Here is a 22743-nt window from a genome sequence, read left to right as displayed (position 1 = left end):
TAAAAAATCTTCTTCAGTAAAGATATTTTCATCTAAAGAGAAAATACCTGTCATTTTAAATCCATTAACAGCTTTTTCTATAGTAGCAGTTTTCTCATAGGTCTGCTTGAATAATCCAGCGACGTGGTATTTTGTGACTACCTGCCCGGGATTAGATGTGGTCCAATTATCACAAATCATCATAGTAAGCTTTTAATGGCATAAAAAAGTTTCTGTCCAGTGCTTGAGTTCGATGGCTGCTATGAGGTGGGAGGCTGAGCAAATGGATGTTATTATTTTTTGCGTAAGTGATGGCCTCTAGAGTGGATGTGCACTTAATTAATGGCACAATTAATAGCACTAAATTAATAGCACTGGCCTTTCAGCGGTGGGATTTGTATATTTGCGAAAGCTCCAAAAATTGAAGAAACTTAACTGAATTCATGTATCCAGAATCAGTTACAGCCAAAACTATAGACCTCTTTCCTTTAAATATTTAGCCTGCATAAAAACATCCTCTGTAAATGGTCTCAGGTTCTCATTTTTTCTCTTGTACGTCCTAAAACAAAAACGTATTTTTTACAAACAAACAAAAAAAACGTAATTTATACAAACTTTTAAAAAAACTTTATGAATTAAATAAAATTCTACATAATAGACAAAAACGTGCTTAATGAGGCAAAAGTCCGCATGCGGATCTTTGCCCCTTCCGGCATGTGAACTGATACCCTAAAATTCACTATTAATTTTAGCTAGGCATGTTTGGAACGACCTAACCTCAAATTAAAGATTGTGTTTCTAAACATTATTTACAATAAACCGGCTTACATAAATTAGATAAAAGACTTTTTAGAAAAATAGTTTAACACATACAATCTTCAAAAGAATTATTAAAAAATTAGATTAAACACCAAAATTTAAAACTTACCTCATATTTTCGTTAACCACCCCCGCACGAAGCACGTGTATAATCTGCAGCGCTGTTCGAAAGGTACTGACCGATCCATGTGTGAATCAAGTTAATATATTCGATCTGTCATCTAGAGAGCGTGTGCGGATTCTTACGCCATGCTGACTTTTACCCCCACCTAGCCTATACTGTAAGAATGGCCCAATAAATTATTTGAAAATATTACCTCGTGGTCCCAGTTATTTGATAGGAAGTGATAAAAATAAAAACATTTACTTTTTAGTAAAATGTATTTAGAAACTCTATATAAAATGTATGACATACGTACATAAAATGTGTGAAAGTCACGAAAACAATCTATAAAAAAAGTTGCTGATTTTTACAGTGTGTCGACTTTTTTTGGGTTTATAAATTGCATATTTTCGCCCGTGTGTTTCAGAATTTTTTTTGTTGCAAATCTTGCACCTTTTTCTTCTGCTATGTTTATTCCCCTATTTCTTAACTTTAATGACGTGGTTTCCACAAGCTGAGGTCTGAGTGGCACAGTCTACAGTTTCCTCAGCTTTTATTAGTTGCTTGATTACATCTGTTTTGAAATCTGTTATGGAGATTGTCTTTCTTGTTACCAGTTTATATAAAATGTGGTTTTATATAAACTGGTAACATTTACTAAATATGTGGTTATAATAAGTTCAAATGCCACTTTATCGGAACCACTTTACACTTTTCCTCAGTGGATTTAAATATACTCAAAATTGATCTGATAAATCTACAGCTCCCTTACCTTTGTTGTAGTCCACTACAACCTTGGGTTTCAGTTTTAAGTGCTGATTACATGCCACTTCTTTCATTTCTGTTTTGTAGAAAGCGTAATACTGTTTCTCTTATCTTTCAAATTGATAATTCGTGGCCTCAATACTACAACTAGGTAACTCAATTATAACACTTCTAAGAAAAACGCATTTAAAGATTTTTGCAAAGTGTGAATTCCTCTCTTGCCTAAAATTGGCAAAATATTAAAGCCATATTCCGTTTTTAACATTCTTACCTTCTTTACTGACCATCCATGAGGTTTAATAATGTATATATTTTCCAAGATTAGGAATATCAGGAGAAAAGTCCCAGTTATCTAGTTGTTGTATATACCAAAAAACCTAGTTATGTACTTGTTGCAATATATATTTTCTTATATTGGTCCTTGTTTTTATTAAAAAAAGAACAACTAGAAGTTATTTTTTTATTTCTTAAGGTAAAATTATACACTGTTACACATAAAAAATAAAAATTATGTAGGTACCTACTAACATTTAAAAAAATATTTACAAAAAACTACTTTATGAATATTGATATGAAACAATTTGTAATTTCTGAAGAGGCACAAATAGATAAGTTCTTTAAGAGTCACCTTCGTAGTCTTGACCGTCATCTATTTCACTTGAATCTTCTTTATTCTCGTATGGCAGACTGGTGTAAAATGGCCTGTAGGAATCTCCCAAAGCAGGTGGTTTCACAGAAAATAGTGATATCAGATCTTTATATTTTTGTATAGATATTGGAATCAGTTGTTGGTACAAAGGTTGTAAAGGCGATTGAATTGAAGTGCAGGTCCGTTTAATTAAATTTAAGTGTCTAAAACCTTCATCAGAAAATGATTCTTTGAACTCCATAATAAACGGATGTGACTTCCTAAATCTTAGCCAGCACATCTTTTGCCAAAGAACAGCGTTTCCATTTTCATCCTTTTTCCGAATAGTCAAGTTATCCCTTACAAATTTTCTGAAATCTTTTATGTCCGATTGATCCATATCATGAACAAGATAAAATTTGTCTCCCTTTCTTCTGGCTCCCCGAGCAATTTGCTTCCAATCTTCAGGCCACAAAGCTTTCCCCACACTTTGAATTTTTGTGTTAATTGTAGAGTGAATGGAATCACATTCCATCTCACTGTGCCCAGAAACCAAGAACTTCATATTAATGACTTCCAGGTTATTTAAATCATTTACTGCCTTCATTAACATTGCTGCAGTAAACTGATTCAAGTTTTGGCCTCCACATCTGTCACTAAAAAAGGTGACACAGGTTGTTGTTTCTGGAAGTGATCTAAGATAAAGATAAATTGCACTGGCTATTTTACAACTTCCTCGGGATCCTTGAGTCTCATTCCAAATGAAACAATCTCCTTGCTTACTGACAACATTGTAAATGGTGAAGTTGTAGTTAGCAAGCCTACGTTTATAGAAGAGTGCATTATTTGTTGGATCAGATGATACTAGTAAAACATGCTGGAGATCAAAATTGGCACATATGTGTGATCCATTAGAAAATTTAGCATCAATTCGATCTTTAAGTTTTTCGGTTCTAGCTTGATCCTTAAGAAAGAGATGAGCTTCATAATCTATTTTGAGCAACGATTTCTCATCAGTGGTTGCACTAATATAATGAGAACAAACACGACACTGCTCTTTTTTAGGATGATGGAAACTTAGATTGAAATTTTCATTAAAAATTTTTCTATACATGGCCAAACTAACTTTTTCTTCAGCTCTTGAATCACACAATTCACAATAAAGTCTATACATCAGAGTAATATTTAAGGATGAATCAAGATAATGTCGTTCAGTAGATGATCGACAATAATGGGAAGGCACAGTAGGAAAGCTTTGAATATGTGACTTAACATTTTCCAAAACTGTCGAATTAGTTACTTTTTTCACATGTTTTCCCTATTATCAGCCTCTGTTGTATTTTCAGATGTTCGCTTTTTCATAGCAATATCAACTACTCCCTTCTTAATTCTTAGTGGATTGATAAACATCGTCTTACAAACTTTAATTCTTTCATTATTTCGGGAAAAAAATGTTACTGAAATGTTTCGTTTAGATTGTAATGATGTAGTACATTTTTTAGGATTTTTATCCGTGTTACTGTGAATAAAATCCTGTTGTCTATTATAATTTGCCAGTGCATAGTAACCTTGGAAAATTCTCGTTCTGTCCAATTTAGTTAGTTTACGAACACTGGTTTCGGCAGTTGGTGGGACAAACGGGTTTCATTGTTACTTCAGGAATGCTTTTATTTCCCCACAAATAAAATGCCCACAATAACGTAACATATAAAAATGATTATATTGTTAATAGTGGTACAAAATCTGAGTTTTTAGTTTTTTCTCCTTTTTTTATTTGAATTATTTCCATTTGTAATGAACTATAAGCTTTAGTTTGTCAACAGAAGCAACAAAATAGTTCTAGATTATTTAATTGAACAAATACAATTACAAAAATGATATAAAATCTTAAAATACAGGGATCACTGGAACTTTTATTTGTACTTTTTATTTTTACAACAAAACAAAAATTATTTGCTATAATTTTTAATATTGAAGCAACACTATAATACCTAACCTAAAAAGTGGTAACACATGGTTTGAAAATATAGATTTGTACATACCATTCGTAAGTATTGTAGAACAATTTGCACTACCAGTGTGAACTAGAAAATCACTTCTATAATTGAACTTGGCATTACATATTTTACATAGCCACATTATTAATTATTTTGCACTCACGTTCTCAAAACAAATTATTCATCAAAATATCTAACGGACAAAATCTTCGTCAATGGTGACAACTCAGTGGTCGTGTTTTTCAAGTGGCCTTACTTACGTGCTACAACTAGGTAAGTGTAGTTGTATAGTTGTGTGACTAACAGCTTAGTCATTAAATGGGCAACAAGTAGATAACTTAAGATATCGAGTTGTAGTATTAAACAAAGGATGATTTATAAAGTTATCTAGTTTTGAAAGTTAGTTATATTAACTTATAGGGTTCGTTTTGAATTGTCTAGTTGTAGCATAACATGAAGATGATATATTTACATCTATTGGTAAACTTATCTCAAAAATGAAAATTTTCGAATTATCTATGTCTTATGTTTGTTATTATGAAATAATATACTTTTATTCTTTTTAAGTTTTACTTGAAATCTTACATATTACAATGTGCTTAAGCTGTCATAGTCATATGCTTAGAACATAAAAGCAGTTCCAAGGCCATAGGGGACATCTTCCACTTATACACTTTTTTAACAAAACTACAACTGAGAAACAAAAATAACTATTCTGACTATGCTTTAGGAATACATCTATGAAAGCTATGTCTAACTTATAACTAATCTTTATACCTAGCTGGTTTTACAACAGCTCTACCAGACCTTGTTGTAACTGTCTTACTATTAATACCTAAATTCAGGTTACTGTTACAATTCAAGTTACTAGACACAATTTTGGTTGAAACAGTTGTTTAATTTGAACAAATCTCAGGCTTAAAGTTATTATTGTTATTATTATTAATATTTAACCTTGTTTGTGAGGAGATAGGTTCAGACCTAATGAGTGGAGACATATATTCTTTCTGAATGGGAGGACATTCATTTGGTGATGGTCTTAAAAATGAAGTATTTCGTCTCGTTACCCTGCCAAAGTTAGAACCATATAAGACCTAGGAGCATCACATTTCCCTACAATTTCCCCTGGTATCCAGTGTTTCTCCTTTTCTAACCTGATTATTACACTATCACCTACCTTAAATTCTGACCTACCTTTCGAACTTTGATCGTAATGAATCTTATCCTTGTTCCTTTTTTCAGCTAGTTTCTGTGACTCACTATTCAAGGATGGTTCCAAATGTTTACCTGAAAGGGGAAGGATACTACGCAACTGTTTCTTAAAAATCAATTCTGCAGGCGAAATATTGCACCCTGCTAAAGGAGTGTTCCTATATTCTATTAACGCCTTAAAAACGTCTGTATTTGATTCTAGACTTTTTCTCAAAATATTTTTACATATACCTACTGCCCTTTCTGCAAGACCATTAGATTTTGGATATAACGGACTTGATGTTTGAATTTTAAATTCCCAATCTTTAGCAAAACTGTGACATTCGGCACTATTAAATGGCATATTGTCAGCAATCAAAATCATAGGTATACCAAAAGTTGAAAATATTTGTTTTAATTTATAAATCACATCGCCAGAGGTTTTAGACTCTAACTTTTTTAGCTCAATCCAATTCGTGTAGTAATCCACTACTACCAAATAATCTCTACCACCAAAAGTTAAAATATCACATCCAACTTTATGAAAAGGTATGTTAGGCCTATCATGTGGAAGTAAAGGTTCTTTGGTTGGTTTCCGTGAAAATTTGAGGCAAGTATTAAATTTTGAAATATAATTTTTAATATCTGTGGTCATACCTAACCAGTAAAAAAATTTTCCTGGCTCTTGACTTAGTTTTTTCCATTCCCAAGTGTGCAATATGTAATTTATAAAGCATAAGGCTTTGTAAACTTTTGGGAACCACTAGTCTGTCATCATAAAATATTAAGTTATTTTTTTCATATAAATCATTTTGAATTTTAAAAAATGTTTTTAATTCAGAATTAAAATTTTGAGAATTTTGTGGCCAACCATTACTTAGAAAGTTTTTAACTGTAGACAAAGTTGGGCCATTTTTAGTTGCAATCTGTAGTTCTTTTAATCTCTCTTCAGATATGATCAAATCTATCTCGAGAGAATGTACTGTTACCAACATTTCTTTATCATCTCTACTATTGGTTTGTATGAATGACCTAGAGAGTAAGTCTGCTATATACATATGCTTCCCAGGTAAATACTGTATCTCCAAATCATAGTTAAGAAGTTTTAATTTTAAACGTTGCAGTCTACCACTAACTTTATAAAAGTCTTTTTTACAAATTGAGAGTAGCGGCAAATGATCAGTTTTTATTATAATTTTCCTTCCATATACATAATTATGAAACTTAGACAGTGAAACACAAATTGATAGAAGCTCTTTATCTATTTGTGGATATCTAGTTTCTGTTTCAGTTAAACTACGTGAGCAAAAGGCAACTTGCTGTCCCTGTTGTAAAAGGCACCCGCCAATTCCAAATTGACTCGCATCAGACTGTATTTCAATAGGCAAATTTGCATAAAAAATTTTTAAATGACGAATTTTAGTAATTAAACATTTTACACTATTCAGGGCTGTTTTATTTTGAATTATTACTTTATATCTTACTTTATATTGAATTTTATTTTTGTTAAATTTTACTCCAAATTTTTTAGCTCTTAGCAACACTTTTGACAAAATTAAATCATGTGTTTCCTCATCAGATGCTGGAATAATAAGATCATCAAAATATATCCCAATATCTAAATCTCCAAAAATATTTTCATTTATACGTTGAAATACCTGTGGACTAATATTTAAACCAAATGCCAACCTCTTGAAACAAAATTTTCCAAAAGGTGTGATAAAAGCAGTGTACTTACTTACATACTTTCCTTGTCAAGAGGGACATGATAAAAACCCTCTTTCAAGTCTAATACTGTAAATATTGACTTACCTTGTAACTTCAATGACAACTCCTCTACGGTGGGTATAGGAAACTGCTCTGTACATATGTTATTATTTAAATGCATTGGATCTAAGCAAATTCTAAGATTTTTATTAGGCTTGTCTACAATTACAATGTTGTTAACCCACTCCGTTGGTTCATCCAACCTACAAATTATGTCTTTACGTTCTAAGTCTTCTAATGTGTTTTTTAACAATGGTTTTACTGTATCTGGAACTCTACTGTTCTGACAAGTTCTGACAAGAACTTATATATGGTTTATAATCATTTTTAAGCATTATTTTATAGTGAAAAGGAACTTTGCATGTTCCTTCAAAAACTTCAATATTATTTTTAACAAAACTTTCTTTGTCGTCACCCTGTAATCTTAGAGAATCAATTTTTTGTACTAAATTTAGTTTTACACAAGCATTTAGACTCAAAATAGGCACCGAAGCCTCCTCAACCAACAAAAACTTTATATTATAGACAGCATTTTTTACTAAACATTTTATTATGACACTCCCAACTGTTTTAGCCTTATTATTGCCATATGACACAATCGTTACACTAGACTTGTCAATTTTATTCTTGTTTAGATTTAATGTAGTAAATAAACTGAGAGGCATGCAGTTACAACTAGCCCCAGTATCTAATTTTAGCGATACTACCTGATTGTTAATCTGAGCTTGTACATACCAAGCCTTATTATGATTAATATCAACTGAATCTAATATTAAATAATCAATAGAATATGAAACATCTTCATCTGAACTCTCATTATCAACCTCATGTACATGTTTTCTTAAAAGATTGTTATTTTTATATCCAAAATTTTTAACATTATGATACCTACTATTGGATTGACTTGCCTGATCTGATCCTACCTGACCATGTTTTTTATTAAAACAACCTACTGCATAATGATTAAGTTTTCCACAATTTGGACAGTTTTTTCCATACGCTGGACAGTTCATTTTACCATGGTTTATTCCACATTTGAAACATTTGTACACATCAACACTCTGTCTAGTACTACTGTGTCCCATTGATTTCTTATTACTATATCTTACAAAATCCACTTCCTTGTCATTTCTTATTTCTTTTACTTGAATTGAACTTATTTCAGCGGCTCTGCAATACTCTTCCGCCTTTTTTAAAGTTAGATTAGTTTCACGAAGGAATCTTTCTTGTAAGGACAAGTCTCTTATGCCACTTACAATCTTATCTCTTATTAAGGAATCTTCCAGGTCCCCAAAGTTGCAAGGAGACGCAAGGGTTTTTATGTCGGTGATGTAATGATCAAAACTCTCACCTTCTTGCTGAATTCTCGTGAAAAACTTGTATCTATCTTAAGTCTCGGTCCTCATTAACTTACAATGATTTTGAAAGGCCCCAACAACTCTCTTAAATATTTTTTGGTCTACATCTGACAACTTAAATGTCTCGAATTTTTTCTGAGCTTCTTCACCGGCATGGTTTAGTAATATTGCCATTTGGTTTCATCGTCTTTTTCGCTCAAACCGGCCGCCTTCAAATAAATGTCCAAGCTTCTTAAAAAATTATCCAAATTCACGTGGACATTGCGGTCAAACACCAGGTTTTTCGGGGGCTTGAAGCTACTCTCCATATTAAGATTTTTATTTATCATTTATTTAATTACCTGACACCATGTCTTATGTTTGTTATGAAATAATATACTTTTATTCTTTTTAAGTTTTACTTGAAATCTTACATATTACAATGTGCTTAACCTATATTCGTTAAGTGACCTGAAGTTGGTCATGGTCTTCTTCAAGCTCTCATAGTCATATGCTTAGAACATTAAAGCAGTTCCAAGGCCATATGAGACAATCTAGTTGTAGTGTATTGAGGTGACGAATTGAAATGCCGCAGTCATTTTCCATGGAACAAATTTCGCCACGTTTTAACTTGGCGGTGATGGCTGTTTTACTTATCCCATCCAAGCCATTAATTTTAGAAAATGTCTGATTTCAGACTTTGTGGTCGGTTTTTAAAAATATAAACGGGAGTTTGGTGTAGCGTCCTCAGCTGTAAGAAGTTGAGTCGAATAGTTGTTTGTCTCATCGCAGATCAGCGATATTACATTATCATCTACTACAGCATCAAACCTGTGTACAATTCGCCAACGAATTCCCGATTGTGGAAATGTGGGTGCCCTAAGAGATGCTTTTCATAATTTACAGAAGATGAAAGACGAGTACAGTTTGACAATTTTCATAAAATGGGTGATTTCAGCAAACAAAATGCATACTTATTTGGACTTTTTACTATGCATACAGTGTAGACGTCCACGGTCTGGAGCAAAAGCCGAAAAGAAAAGTACAAATTTGTTCCATATTCAAAAATGAGATTGCACAGTTCGAGTGTGCAAAAAGGTCTTTTTGTCTACTTTTAATGTAAGCGATGGTAGAGTGACTAGAGCTCTTAATAAAATAAGAGATTAACGAACCCCTGGGGAAGACTTACCGGGTAAACATGTTGCTGTGCCAGAAGTTAACACCGTTGCAGGCACAATCAGTTATAGACCAAATTAATCGTTTTCCATCTTATCAAAGCCACTATACAAGTAACGGTAATCCCAACAGAAGATACTTGAGCCCAGATCTTAATAGTGCAAAGATGTACAATGTTTATACACAGTGGTGTGTGGAAACTGAAATTGATCCTGTGAAAGAATATTACTACCGATCTACTTTCACCTCAAAATTTAATTTACAGTTTTGCTTGCCTAGAAAAGATACATGTAAATACTGCGATACGTACAAGCAAATGGTAGATATTATGGAGCAAAATCCAGAAACAAGAGCAGAGCTGGAAAGGGAACATAAGCTCCACTTGGCAAGAGCTGAAAAAGCACGTGCTACTTTAAAGACAGATAGCACATTGGTAAAATGAAGGTTTATGCACCTTAATTATTGATTTGCAGAAAGCCCTTTCCGTTTCCAAAACTAACAGTGTCTGAGGCATACTACCGGAGAAACATGTACTGTTACAACCTGGGGGTACATGATATGGGAAAAATTTAGGGTACATGTACGTATGGGATGAGACGATGGCAAGCAGGGGATCACAAGAAATTTCTGCGTGTCTTACCAAGCACATAAAACACAATCCCTGTAAACATATAATAATTTTCAGTGACACTTGTGGCAAACAAACAAGTGATATTAATGTAGCTTTAACTTTAATGAAACTGACACAAGAAATAAAAAATGTAGACGTCATTGATCTAAAGTTCATGGTTTCAGGACACTCGTATCTACCTAATTATGCGAACTTTGGTCACGTAGAACAAGCAGAACGAAATCAAACTATCTTCACCCCGGATGACTGGTACAGAATAATAACAACCGCACGGAAAACAAACAACTTCTTGTTAGTAAGAATGGCAGATGACAATTTTCTGAGTGTTGAAAACTTGACAAAAGCAGTAACAAGACGACAGAAAAATATAGATAGGGACAAAGTGAACTGGTTGAAAATACAGTGGATTCGATTTCAAAAGGACAGGGAATATTCTATCCTCTTAGCCCAGTCTGGTTAAAAAATGTTTCGCAGATATCTGAAGCATTTAAGACATAGGTGGGGGTTACTAGATGACGAATAGATAAAAAGATACTCCTATTTTTACCTTGCGTTTTTTTTTAAACAATAATTTATGGTCACAATTTAATTTTTTGTCTATAAGTTTTTTCCCTTATATTTTAAATAAACAATTTTTATATCAAGAATATCTTTATTTTTCCTTTTCCTTTTATATCAAGAATATCTGCACTAATTTATAAATTGTATTATTTTTTTTATTAACAAAATAAAATGTTATTAACATATTTAAACATCGAGGAATTACGTCTTTTAAATTTGTGCGAAATCCCCCCCCCCCCAAATGGTCAAATAGTTTAAAAGTTATCTAATCTGTTTATCCCTGAGGCTAATTATTTAAACCAGTGGTTCCCAACCTTTTTCGGCCTACCGCCCATTTTTCCAAAAACAAAATACTAACGCCCCCCTTAAAAAACTCTTCCATTCTTAAAATTAGTAACGCACTTTCATTCACAATTTTTTACCTTTTTTGGGTCAAAGGCTACCTTAAATATGATTCGACGGCCCCTTAACTAATCCAAGCAACAACAAATTAAAAAAAAATATTTTATTCAAAAATACAGTATTCATGTATTGATCAAACTTTAACTTAAATACATATCATAAAAAACAATATAATAATAATATAACATTTTTAATGAGAAGGCTGAGCTTGATGTAATGATAGTTATCTGTCAATATTTGGTTCCATACTTGTCATCAGCAATCTTAAATCACCGCGCTCCACTATGGACAGTCTATTTCTCTTCTTTGTTAATAAATTGCTGACTATGCTAAATCCTCTTTCGGCTAAATACGATGAAGGAAAGGCAATGAAAAACTTCTTTGATGCAGCCCATAAAGCTGGATATAATACTGAAATTTGACATTGCAGCCAAAATTCTTGATATCCATTTTTAAATTTCACTTTTAACTCTTCATTTTTTGACAATTCTATCAATTCCTCCTGTAGTGATAATTCTGCTGGTTCTAAACTTGAGAACGGTTCTAGCACCCAATCTGGAATAATCAGACCAAGGATATCCTGAAATCTATTCCTAAAATCTTCTTGAAGTGCTTCCAAGTACTGGCAATATACCAGAATGTCTTCATCATTTGTCTCCACAGAGGAAAGATTTTGAAACTGATGAAATTGTCTCCGACCCAAATTTTGCCTATACAAATTAAGTTTTGACACGGACGAGGAAATAGTTCCTTTTGCTTTGATCAAATTCAAATTATCACCTTGTAGCTGTAGGTTTGTTTCATTAAATTTATCGTATAAATCAGTTAAATAACCAATATCGCTCTTAAATTTTAATAAATTGTCTCTCAAAGAATCATCTTTGCTTTCAAAAAACTCTAAAACTGAGTCAAAGAGATCATAAAATCTTTTTAGACAGGTACCCTTCGAAAGCCATCGAACTTCTGTGTGCAACAATAAACGATTAAAATTCTCGTCGTTTTCATCCCACAGTTTTCTAAACAATCTGTCATTGAGAGCACTGCTTCTGATCTCGTTAACTGCAGTAATTACATATTGTAGTGAACGATGAAGGCGATCACTAAGATTTTTTGCAACTAAATGCTGTCTGTGAATTACACAATGCACGGCGAGTAGATTTGTTACCGCTTTTTTCAAATATGCTATCAGTCTGTTATGACATTTTCCAGAGGTATACCTTTATCTGGAAAATAGTGTTCCAGAACATCCAATATCGATTTGCCTTTAGTATCTGTTTTCAGTGTTCTTACAAATAACAGTTCTTGACAGATTTTTTCACTTTTTATGAAGCGAACGTACGCAAGAAGTAAAGACTCATTGTTTGGCAGAGTTGATTCATCAAGCTGTAAAGAAAACTCAGTAGTCTTTAAATAATCAGTTAGAGAACGCTCCACATCCTCAGACATTTCGTCAATTCGTCTCTGTATCGTATTATTGCTTAATGGAATTTTTTTAATAATATCAGATGCCGGCTGGTGCAGTACAGTCCGCAAAACTTCACTTACAGCTGGCAGTATTAATTCTTCGCCAATAGTATGGGGTTTTCCTGATTTAGCTATAAGTAAGGAAATGTTATAAGAAGCACGTAGCCCATCATCGTCTTGCTTTGATGCTGCTGAAAAGATACTATCATCGGAACATCGGACATCGGAACTTCAAATTGCAACACGTAGGAAAAATTTACATTATCTCGGCTTCCATTGCAGCTGGAAGCCTCTTTTTTTATTGTGGGGTAGCTCGTCGAAACATGAATAACTACATAGTTTTCACTGTCCGGAAAATATGGAAAACCTCGGAAGAATTGCGTCCATTTGAAATTCACCATAAATACTTACTTTTTTTTATTTGGGTGGAATAGTCTGTCGCAGCATTAATAATGATGACATAATTTTCACCCCCCATAAATTTCGGAAAATCAACATATATTTTTTCATTTATATCAATGATGTAATAATACTTATATATTTTATAAATTAAATTTCAGGTAATTTTTTACGCAATATATTAATATATTCCTTATATTAATTATAATTGTTTGTATTTTTATAATTAACAATATTGATTTTTATTCTACATTCGCGATCATAAAATCCGGGTCACCTTGAAAATCAGCGATATTTAATTTTTAACGAGCTTTATCGTAAATAATAATAACACAAATAAAAACTAATGCATGTTTCTGGGAATTGTTGTCGGCTTAGCGGTTTCCTTTGCAACAAAGAATTTCAATAGTGCCGATTTCGCGGGAAAGCGCACACTTCCCAAAATGAACGGTACCTGTAACTGCCACTTGTTTTAAATGTCTCATTTGTGCTTCGACTTTCTGTTCAAACGCAACGAACAAACGTTTATTATTGCCACCATTAGTGTTTATTAGTGCAATTATTAGTGTTTATTATTTTTTATTTTTTGACTGGTTGACACGACACAAATTGTTGCGCTTGTTGAAAGACGGTCACACTCAATGGCAAGTCGCAAGAACTGTTGGCGTAACTTTAATCTTAGTTTGGCATGGATCCCGGGCCATAATGGTATTAAGGGTAACGAACATGTTGACTTGTTGGCAAAAGTGGGAAGTTCATTAAACATACCACTCAATATAAAAATGTATAAAAATGACATCTTATTCATAAAAAAAAATTTAAAAATCTTAAACAATTTTTTAAATCAACAGTCCAAACAAAAGGTAAATTGTATCAAAAAATTCAACCCACTTTCCCTGACAATCCTTGGTTCAAATCCTTTCATTTTATCGACAGAAGACATTTATCAAACATAATCAGATTACGTACTGGCCATGCATTATTTGCTGCTCACCTGTTCCGCAACCCCACATCAAGCAAGCCCACATCCTTTTTATGAATGCTGGCAACTAGAGGATCTAGACCATATTTTTATTCACTGCCCAATTCGTAAATCCCATAATTATGACTTCATTACTGAAATGATTAAAATAGGACTACAAATAAATGCAAATATGACTGACATATTAAAAAATATTAACACAAATCATATAGATACACACCTCCTCGCTAACCTCTTGTTTTATTTCCATTTGAATAAACTTGTAATAAATAATAATGTACACATAAAATGTGTAATATTTTCCATTCAAAAAGCAAAATCACTACAAAAACAAAAACTCTTGGACGTTTTTCACTTCTTCTTCTTCTTCTTCTTATCTGCTGTACAGTTGTACAGTGTGGATTTATTTCTGAAAATAAATAATTATATTTATCAAATATGTTAGAATATTCAGATTTTGTTTCACTTAAAACTTTAATTCATATGGTCTGTGTATTCTTGGTCTGGGAGTCAGTTTTTAACAAATTACAACAGAGGAAAATAAACTTTTCTCGCTCCAGGGCAACGCAGAGCATTCCACTTCACCCAGGGAGTTTGTAACGAGTCCGTCACTTCAATAACTCTTGAATCATTTTAAATAAACTTTAATATCCTCTTAATAATTTTCTTAATTTTTAAGTTGGTATTAAACAGCGACATCAAGCGGAGATTTTGACAGCCATAGCTTAGCTAACTCAAAACTAGTGCCCATTGCGCACTTCTGCTCACAAGGATCTACAGACCGAGCGAGTCTTACAAATTCCATGGCTTCGCGCAATTATACTTGTGAGTTCGTGAACTAGTCGATTGGAGTTATCATTTGCCAAATTCAAATGTAATCGTTTCTACTCATTCACATTAATAATATTATAATGTATAATATATTAAAGTTTTTAATATTGCTAATATTATTAAAGCTTTTAATATTGTTTTTTAATATTAATAATATATTAAATAATTAAATATTGCACCTTGCTTAAAAAAATACAAGATAAATAACTCGTTTTTTTTATATGAAATTGTATGAAGAGTAGGTGGAAATACAAATTGTATGAAGAGTAGGTAAGCGTTGGGTAGTCAGTGGCGGATTTCGAGAAGGGGAAAAAGAGAAAATTTCCATGGTCCAAAATTTATTTAAAAAAAATTGTTAAAACATAAAAAAAAATTCCACCCATTCAACACGCTAGGCAAATTAAGGGAACTCAACTCGTTCACTGCTCATGACTCTATAGGTATATTATATATATATATATATATATATATATATATATATATATATATATATATATATATATACATATATATATATATATATATATATATATATATATATATATACATATATATATACATATATATATATATATATATATATATATATATATATATATATATATATATATATATATAATAAAGTTTTATTTTGAGGATGCAGTCATTAATACGGCAGGAAAGTGAAACTCTTTGTTCTTCAATCAAGCTTTCGTAAAATTTATTTGCTTCTTCAGGATGTGCTAAAATATGGTATCAGTGAATACAATGAAATTAGAATTAAATAACATTATATAAAACTAGTATAAGAACTTCCAATATGAGGTTAATCCATTAAATTTTTAAATTGACAAAACATTAAAACTTAACTTATTAAAATTATATAGTTATGTAAGAACAATATTTTAATTTTATTTAATTTTGTATAAATTCATTATGACATTGATTATTATATTGATGTTTGATTTATGTCAGAAAGACACTCGTTTCTGTTTATTATATTTTTTGTTGTTGAATTATCATGTTCAATACCCTGCTTTTTATAAAATATGACCGCATTTTCCTCAAAACTTCGTTGTTCTTGCATCCACATGTCCACACTGACAGCATCATTTCCATTTCTTCTACCATCATCTGATATGCTTATACCATAAGAATTTTTGATATTGTATATATCTTTTTTTGTTAATAGGTGAACTATTTGCACATCAGTTTCAACAATGTGATCTCTATTTTTATCCAGTATCCTGTAAAATATTTTAAATTATAACTGATGTAAAATATGTGCTATTACACACCTATGGTTAGTGGACCGTCAGGTGAATATATGTGCTAGTAACTTACTTAGAAACAGATACTCCTGCTAATAATTTGTTTGCAACTTGGTTTTTATCTATTTTTGATAAATACAAATGTCGAATTTCATTGTCATGGTGGTAGTGACTTTTGCAATATGTAATCATACATTTTCCATTATTTAGTTGGCTTGATATAATTTGACTTGTGCAAGAAAACAATAGTTTTTCTGAACCTTGCACCTTTGGCAACCTTTTTCTGACCTCATCTTGAATAATGTTACCTGTAATATTGAAAGTATTTAGTAAAACATTTATTATTCAAAACGTTTTATGCATTACATTTCTTATAGCTTCTATTACAGTGGTAATAAGACATTTTAACAGTGCCATCATCAGTTTTCCTCAATTTGCATCCTCTTGTCAAAACATATTCTGTTTTTTTTATTTATAACCTCCAACCAATCTATATTGTGGGAAATAGTTTTTTCTATGTTTTATAAAAGTAGAAGTGATAATATTTTTATAATATGATGAAAAGTTGTTTAGTTCTGAATTAAAAGTTTCTTGAAAAATAACCAGTGTATTTTTATAACTTACCTTAGGCCAAGCACTCCATTCTTTTTTGGTGCCATTGCAATGGGAATTTACTATGGTCGCCAATTCCTGCCATAACGCCCTAGACACTTACCTCGTAAATTCTGGCAAAAATTTCCCGGCATATAATTTCGGCGTTGTTTTTATGAAATCCAGCATAATTTCTTTTTGTTCTGCCGAAATATGTACCATATTTCTGTTAAAAAGAATGAGATTATAATTGGAGGTTTTGTATTTTGTAAATTTCATGCTATGAATTGTTAAAATTGAAGGAATACATATCCAAAAAAGATGGTTGACTTCCTGAAAAATATTTTAAAAAATAAAACCTGTATTTAATTTTAAAAAACTGTAACTAAAAACTGTTTGTTAGCTGTTTTGTAACAACGATGTGCTAACAGTATGTAATAATAACAAAAACAAAAATAGTGATCAGGTTGACGGTTGACAGTATCTTGTCTTTTGTCAATAATTAACTTTTGTCATTGATTAAAATTTTCATCGAAAACCCGGCAACACTGTTCATAGTTTCTCTCATTCCTTTCTACTCCCCGTATTCAAGAATATAGCTTTTTAAAATCGAGAGTGTTATATACTTGGCAACACAGGTAGGCAACACCGCTCACGGACACAAGGGAATGAAGTTAGTCAGTTATTGGGCAATAAAGGTTAAGGATATAAAACCACGTTGTATTATTAATTATTACCTTATTTAAGTAAGAAATACCAAATACACAACAATTGGCGACGAGGATGGGATACATATGATGGTAATAACAACTACTACAGAGATTATTACGACTACTACCATTGCTACTTCAACTTCCAAGTACAGTTATTTACATTATTATTATACTACGTCCCCAATTATGTCTACACAAGTATCTACATTTCAATTTTCCGTTGAATCTTTCAACCAGTCTGCCACCAAATGGTCCAGGTGGGTAAAGAGGCTGGAAGGTGCTTACAAGGTATTTAAAATTCCAGACGAAATGAGATTACCTTATATACTACACTACATGGGTTCTGAGGCCTACGACACCCTATGCGACAAGTTAGCCCCAGAAGTCCCGGAAGACAAGTCATACGACGACATTGTCAATTTAATGGATAATTTTTACAACCCTGCACCCCTGGAAATTGCAGAAATCTTCAGATTCCAATCAAAAAGGCAAGCCGAAGGAGAAACAATACAAGAATACCTTCATTCACTACAAAAGTTGTCAATTAACTGCAATTTCTCTACATATCTTAAAAGTGCTATAAGAAACCAATTTGTTTTTGGCCTACGATCGAAAAGAATACAAGCTAGACTTCTAGAATCAAAAGGACTGGACCTAGATAGAGCCGTTGAGATTGCCACAAGCATGGAGGCATCAGAAAAGGACAGTAACCAATTTTTTCATAATCAAAATTATAATAATTCTAGTGTCAATATATTAAATACAAAAACAAGGAGTGCAAATAATAATAGGATGCAATTTCAGAATAACTCTGCTGCAAATTCTTCAAACACAAATAGTAATGTATGTTATAGATGTGGAGATCCTTCACATTTAGCAAATTCTTGTTCAAAAAAACATTTAACTTGTAATTTTTGTAAAAAAGTTGGACACATTCAAAAAGTTTGTTTAAAATCAAAAAATGTTAAGTCTAACCAAGTAACTTCAGTTTGCTCAGTTCAAGAAATTTTTAAGATTAGTACTGTAAATTCAAAAGACAAATTTTTTATAAACTTAAGAGTAAACAACATTATTTTAAAATATGAAATTGATTCAGGTGCTGCTGTTACCATTGTAAACAAAAATGTATTTGACACATATTTTTCTACACTACAATTACAGAAATCTGATGTAAAATTAACTACATACTGTAAAAATCATTTAAATGTTTTAGGGTTAACTCCAGTGGAGGTTGAGCACCAGGGAATAAGGCAAATGTTAAAGTTGTACGTGGTGGATGGTGAGGGTCAATCACTAGTTGGAAGAGAATAGATACGTGCCCTTGGAATTAAACTACATGAGGTAAATACAATATCACATGAGAACTCTAAAGTCTCAAGTTTATTAGATAAATACAAACATTTGTTTGAAAAGTCAATTGGTGAAATTATAGGTTTAGAAGCTGAAATTCATTTAAAACCTGGTAGTATAGCAAGGTTTCATAAGGCTCGCCCAGTTGCTTTTGCATTACGTCCTAAAGTGGAAGCTGAGTTAGAGTCGTTAGTTGATCAGGGTGTTTTACAAAAAGTAGAGTTTTCAGATTGGGCAACCCCAATTGTCCCAGTTGTCAAACACAATGGGGACATACGCCTTTGTGGGGATTTTAAAATTACTTTAAATCCCTGTATTGAAGTGGACGAATATCCTTTACCTACCCCTGATGATCTTCTATCTCAGTTAGCAGGGGGCGATAAGTATTCAAAAATAGACATTACAAAAGCTTATTTGCATTTACCTATAAAAAGTGAAATGAAACATTTACTTACACTTAATACTCACAAAGGTCTGTACCGCCCAAACCGTTTAATGTTCGGTATTGCAAGTGCTCCTGCCAAATGGCAACGTTTAATGGAACAAATGTTACAAGGAATCGATGGTATTTCTGTGTTCCTAGATGATATAAGAATTACTGCCCCAAATACTGATATACATTTACAAAGACTTGAACAAGTGTTACAAAAATTATCTGAACATAATTTACATATAAATTTAGACAAAAGTGAATTTTTAAAAGACGAAATTGAATACTGCGGATACAAAATAAATAAATTTGGTATTACTAGTAGCTCAGATAAAGTAGATGCAATTGTAAATGCTCCAATAACAGAAAATAAAACTCAAGTCCGAAGTTTTTGTGGGTTAGTTAATTATTACAGACGTTTTTTACAGCATAACTCTACAATATTAAAACCTTTAACAAATCTACTTAAAAATCATGTTGAATTTGAATGGTCCCGAGATTGTCAAATGGCATTTGATAAAGCCAAAAGGCTTATTTCTTCTAAAAATGTTTTGTGTCCTGAAATACATTTCACGAAAGACACTACTACAAAAACTACAATCGAAATTTGTAGAAAAATCTTCACTACTTTCGGAATACCCACAGTATTTGTTACTGATAATGGTAGACAATTTGATTCTCATGAATTTAGAGAATTTATGAAGAATAATGGTATCACACATAAATTTATTGCACCCTATCACCCAGCCACGAATGGCCAGGGGGAGAGATATGTCCAAACACTAAAAAATTGTCTGCGAGCCATGCACAGTGAAGAGAAAGACAGAGAACTTGAATTGTGCAAGTTACTAATGCAGTATCGTAGAACACCTCACACAGTAACTGGCAAAAGCCCGTCTGAACGTATGCTAGGAAGGCAGATTAGAAATAGATTAGATTTACTTAAACCTTTTACTCATGACAAAAATGCTTACACAGACCAGAGTCTTAGAAATGTTGCTATAGATACCAGAGTCTCAGTGCGAGATTACTTTAATGCCAAATGGCAATTTGGCAAGGTTATACTAAGGTTAGGATTATTACATTATTTAGTTGAGTTAGATGATGGTAGGACGTGGAGACGTCATATTGACCAAATTAGAGTAATTGGGCAGGATACACCTATAGAATATAACCCAACTTGTTTCATTCCGGATACAGTTACACATAGTATAGTTCCAAGAGGAATCTTTCCAAGAGGTATCTGTCCCTGAACCCAATTCCGTTTCACCACCTACAAATGTACAAGAACTTCTAAATGATACAATAGAGCCAACAGTACCTGAGGCTCACACTGAAGCTGAACCAGTGTTAAGACGTTCAAGTAGAGTATGTAAACCTGTTCAGAGGATGAATTTGTAAGTACATCTTTATTTCAATCTGTATTTATGAATTTTGGTCAAGAGAGGAGGTGTTATATACTTGGCAACACAGGTAGGCAACACCGCTCACGGACACAAGGGAATGAAGTTAGTCAGTTATTGGGCAATAAAGGTTAAGGATATAAAACCACGTTGTATTATTAATTATTACCTTATTTAAGTAAGAAATACCAAATACACAACAGAGAGAAATTATGATGGAGTAGAAAAGCGAGTTAGCTTAGTGGGGAGTAAAATTTTCTCTCGATTCAAGAATCTCGATCTCTGGTGATCTGCTAGATTCTCTCATTTTGCTCATGACATAACATATCCGGTGTTAACCGAGGGATGCAGACCAGTCCTTTCGTACATTCGGTATATGTACATGTATACTATCTAAATATTTTTTGAGCTGAGTAGAAATCAAATTTGCAGATTTATTTACGTCCACTTGCGTAGAATACAAATGAGATTCGGAAACAATTTTCTCTAATAGATTGTCATCAAATAAATATGAGAATAACCTTTTTGAATTTCTAAGCCTGAAATATAATTAGGCACAGTTTGGTCACCCAAAAATTCTAAACTATCTTCACGCAGAACTTAAATTTTTATTTTTCCATTTAATTTTAGAATATTTTTCTTTCAATTTTTTGACATGGTTGTAAGGCAAATTTTGTGCGTTTATTTCGCTGCCATTGACCTTTTTGTTAGTAGCTGTAGGCTATCGAATAGGCGTGTAGATATCGATCGACTCCAAATTAAATGGTTCTTTGCTAACTTCCATAGTGCCACGATCGATAGAATCTTTAATTTCAAGCTCTTCATCAGACTCATCAGTTTCATCAAAGCCGTTTTCACTTTCTTATAAATATGCCAATATGTCTTCTAACTCTTTTTCTGTCAAATAACCTTTATTTTTCTTATAGGACATTTTTCTGAAACAATTTTGTTTTCGTTAGGTTAGGTATATAATCATTGAAAATAGTGAGTGAATAATAATATATTTAGAGGATTTGTAAGTTATATCTATATACCCTATTGGTCCAATGTATCAGATCTGCTACAACTATATTTATAGCATCATATCACCTAAATATAATATTTTTGTTTCAGAAAATAATAACTACTTTGTAAAACTAACCTTTATATAGTGGAATAAATGTACAGCAAAGCACAATTTCGCGGTTGTTTTTGTAAATTCCAATAAATAACTGTAGTCTTCCAGTCACCACTGACCACCTGTACGACTCAGAAAAAACTTACCTCTCTAATCTCACTTCTATTACAAAATCCCCAAAATAGTCTTTGTAATCCGATAAATAAGGATGTTGCAGAAATTTACGGTCTCATATAAAAATATACGAAATTATACCAGGCCGTATTAAATTTGCTACAGTGGCCAGTGTAGGACTAATGCACAACGTCACCAGGTAGAGCTTTGGTTAGGAGAAATTGTCTATAGGAGAGTGCCTGCTTCTATTTTGAATGTATACCCCTAATCATAAACACAGTAACATTTAATGCAAGTTTTAATCACTTTTGTCCTAAATCCTCAAATCCAACCCTAATTTGCTTTTATATACCTGGGTCCTGTAAAATACATCTTTAGATATTCTTGCTTAAAAGCATCTGAATAGCGCCGACCTTTTGGTTTCTTATTTATCTGGGCAATCCGTATTGCTATAAAATCGGAAAGTTCCTTTGGACACAATTTATAAATCAACTGCTGACAATCCTCTGCAGACAATGAATTATGAACATCTGCTTTTTGCATCAGAACTTTGTCTACAGTTCATTTATTTTTTGGGACAAACGGTAATTTTCATTTCCCAATTCCTTTATACTTTTAATCTGAGAACTTCCTTCCTTGGAGTATGGGAAGATAGAAGTAAAGGTGTTTGAGTGCTCAGTGCTGGCGAAAATTCTGACAGTGGTGAAGTTGTCTGATTGTTTACATTATCTGTAAACAGAAAA

At 32.4% G+C, this 22743-nt stretch overlaps 1 protein-coding gene across 1 annotated transcript; it reads right to left on the bottom strand.

The window, feature by feature from the left end:
* Positions 1-11569: 11569 nt before the first annotated feature.
* LOC140450968 (SCAN domain-containing protein 3-like) lies at positions 11570-17028 on the bottom strand. Its single transcript, XM_072544668.1, has 5 exons — positions 16998-17028; positions 16356-16590; positions 16044-16258; positions 12574-12951; positions 11570-12415 (listed from the first exon to the last, which is right to left on the bottom strand). Exons 1-5 carry the CDS (start codon positions 17026-17028, stop codon positions 11580-11582), a joined length of 1695 nt encoding a protein of 564 aa, XP_072400769.1. The 3' UTR covers positions 11570-11579.
* Between the last annotated feature and the right edge of the window lie 5715 nt (positions 17029-22743).

Source organism: Diabrotica undecimpunctata, chromosome 9 (genome assembly GCF_040954645.1).
Source record: "Diabrotica undecimpunctata isolate CICGRU chromosome 9, icDiaUnde3, whole genome shotgun sequence".
Classification (NCBI taxonomy): Eukaryota; Metazoa; Arthropoda; class Insecta; order Coleoptera; family Chrysomelidae; genus Diabrotica; species Diabrotica undecimpunctata.
Note: the sequence above shows the minus strand (reverse complement) of the source record. Positions and strands in the feature narration are given on the sequence as shown.

Coding starts and splice junctions, on each gene's coding strand:
- LOC140450968 (XM_072544668.1), bottom strand. CDS start 17,028: ATGCCGGGAAATTTTTGCCAGAATTTACGAG. Junction 16,591..16,997: donor TTTTTGCCAGAATTTACGAG/GTAAGTGTCTAG, acceptor TCAATATTACAG/GTAACATTATTCAAGATGAG. Junction 12,952..16,043: donor CATATTTTATAAAAAGCAGG/GTATTGAACATG, acceptor CCTTACTTATAG/CTAAATCAGGAAAACCCCAT.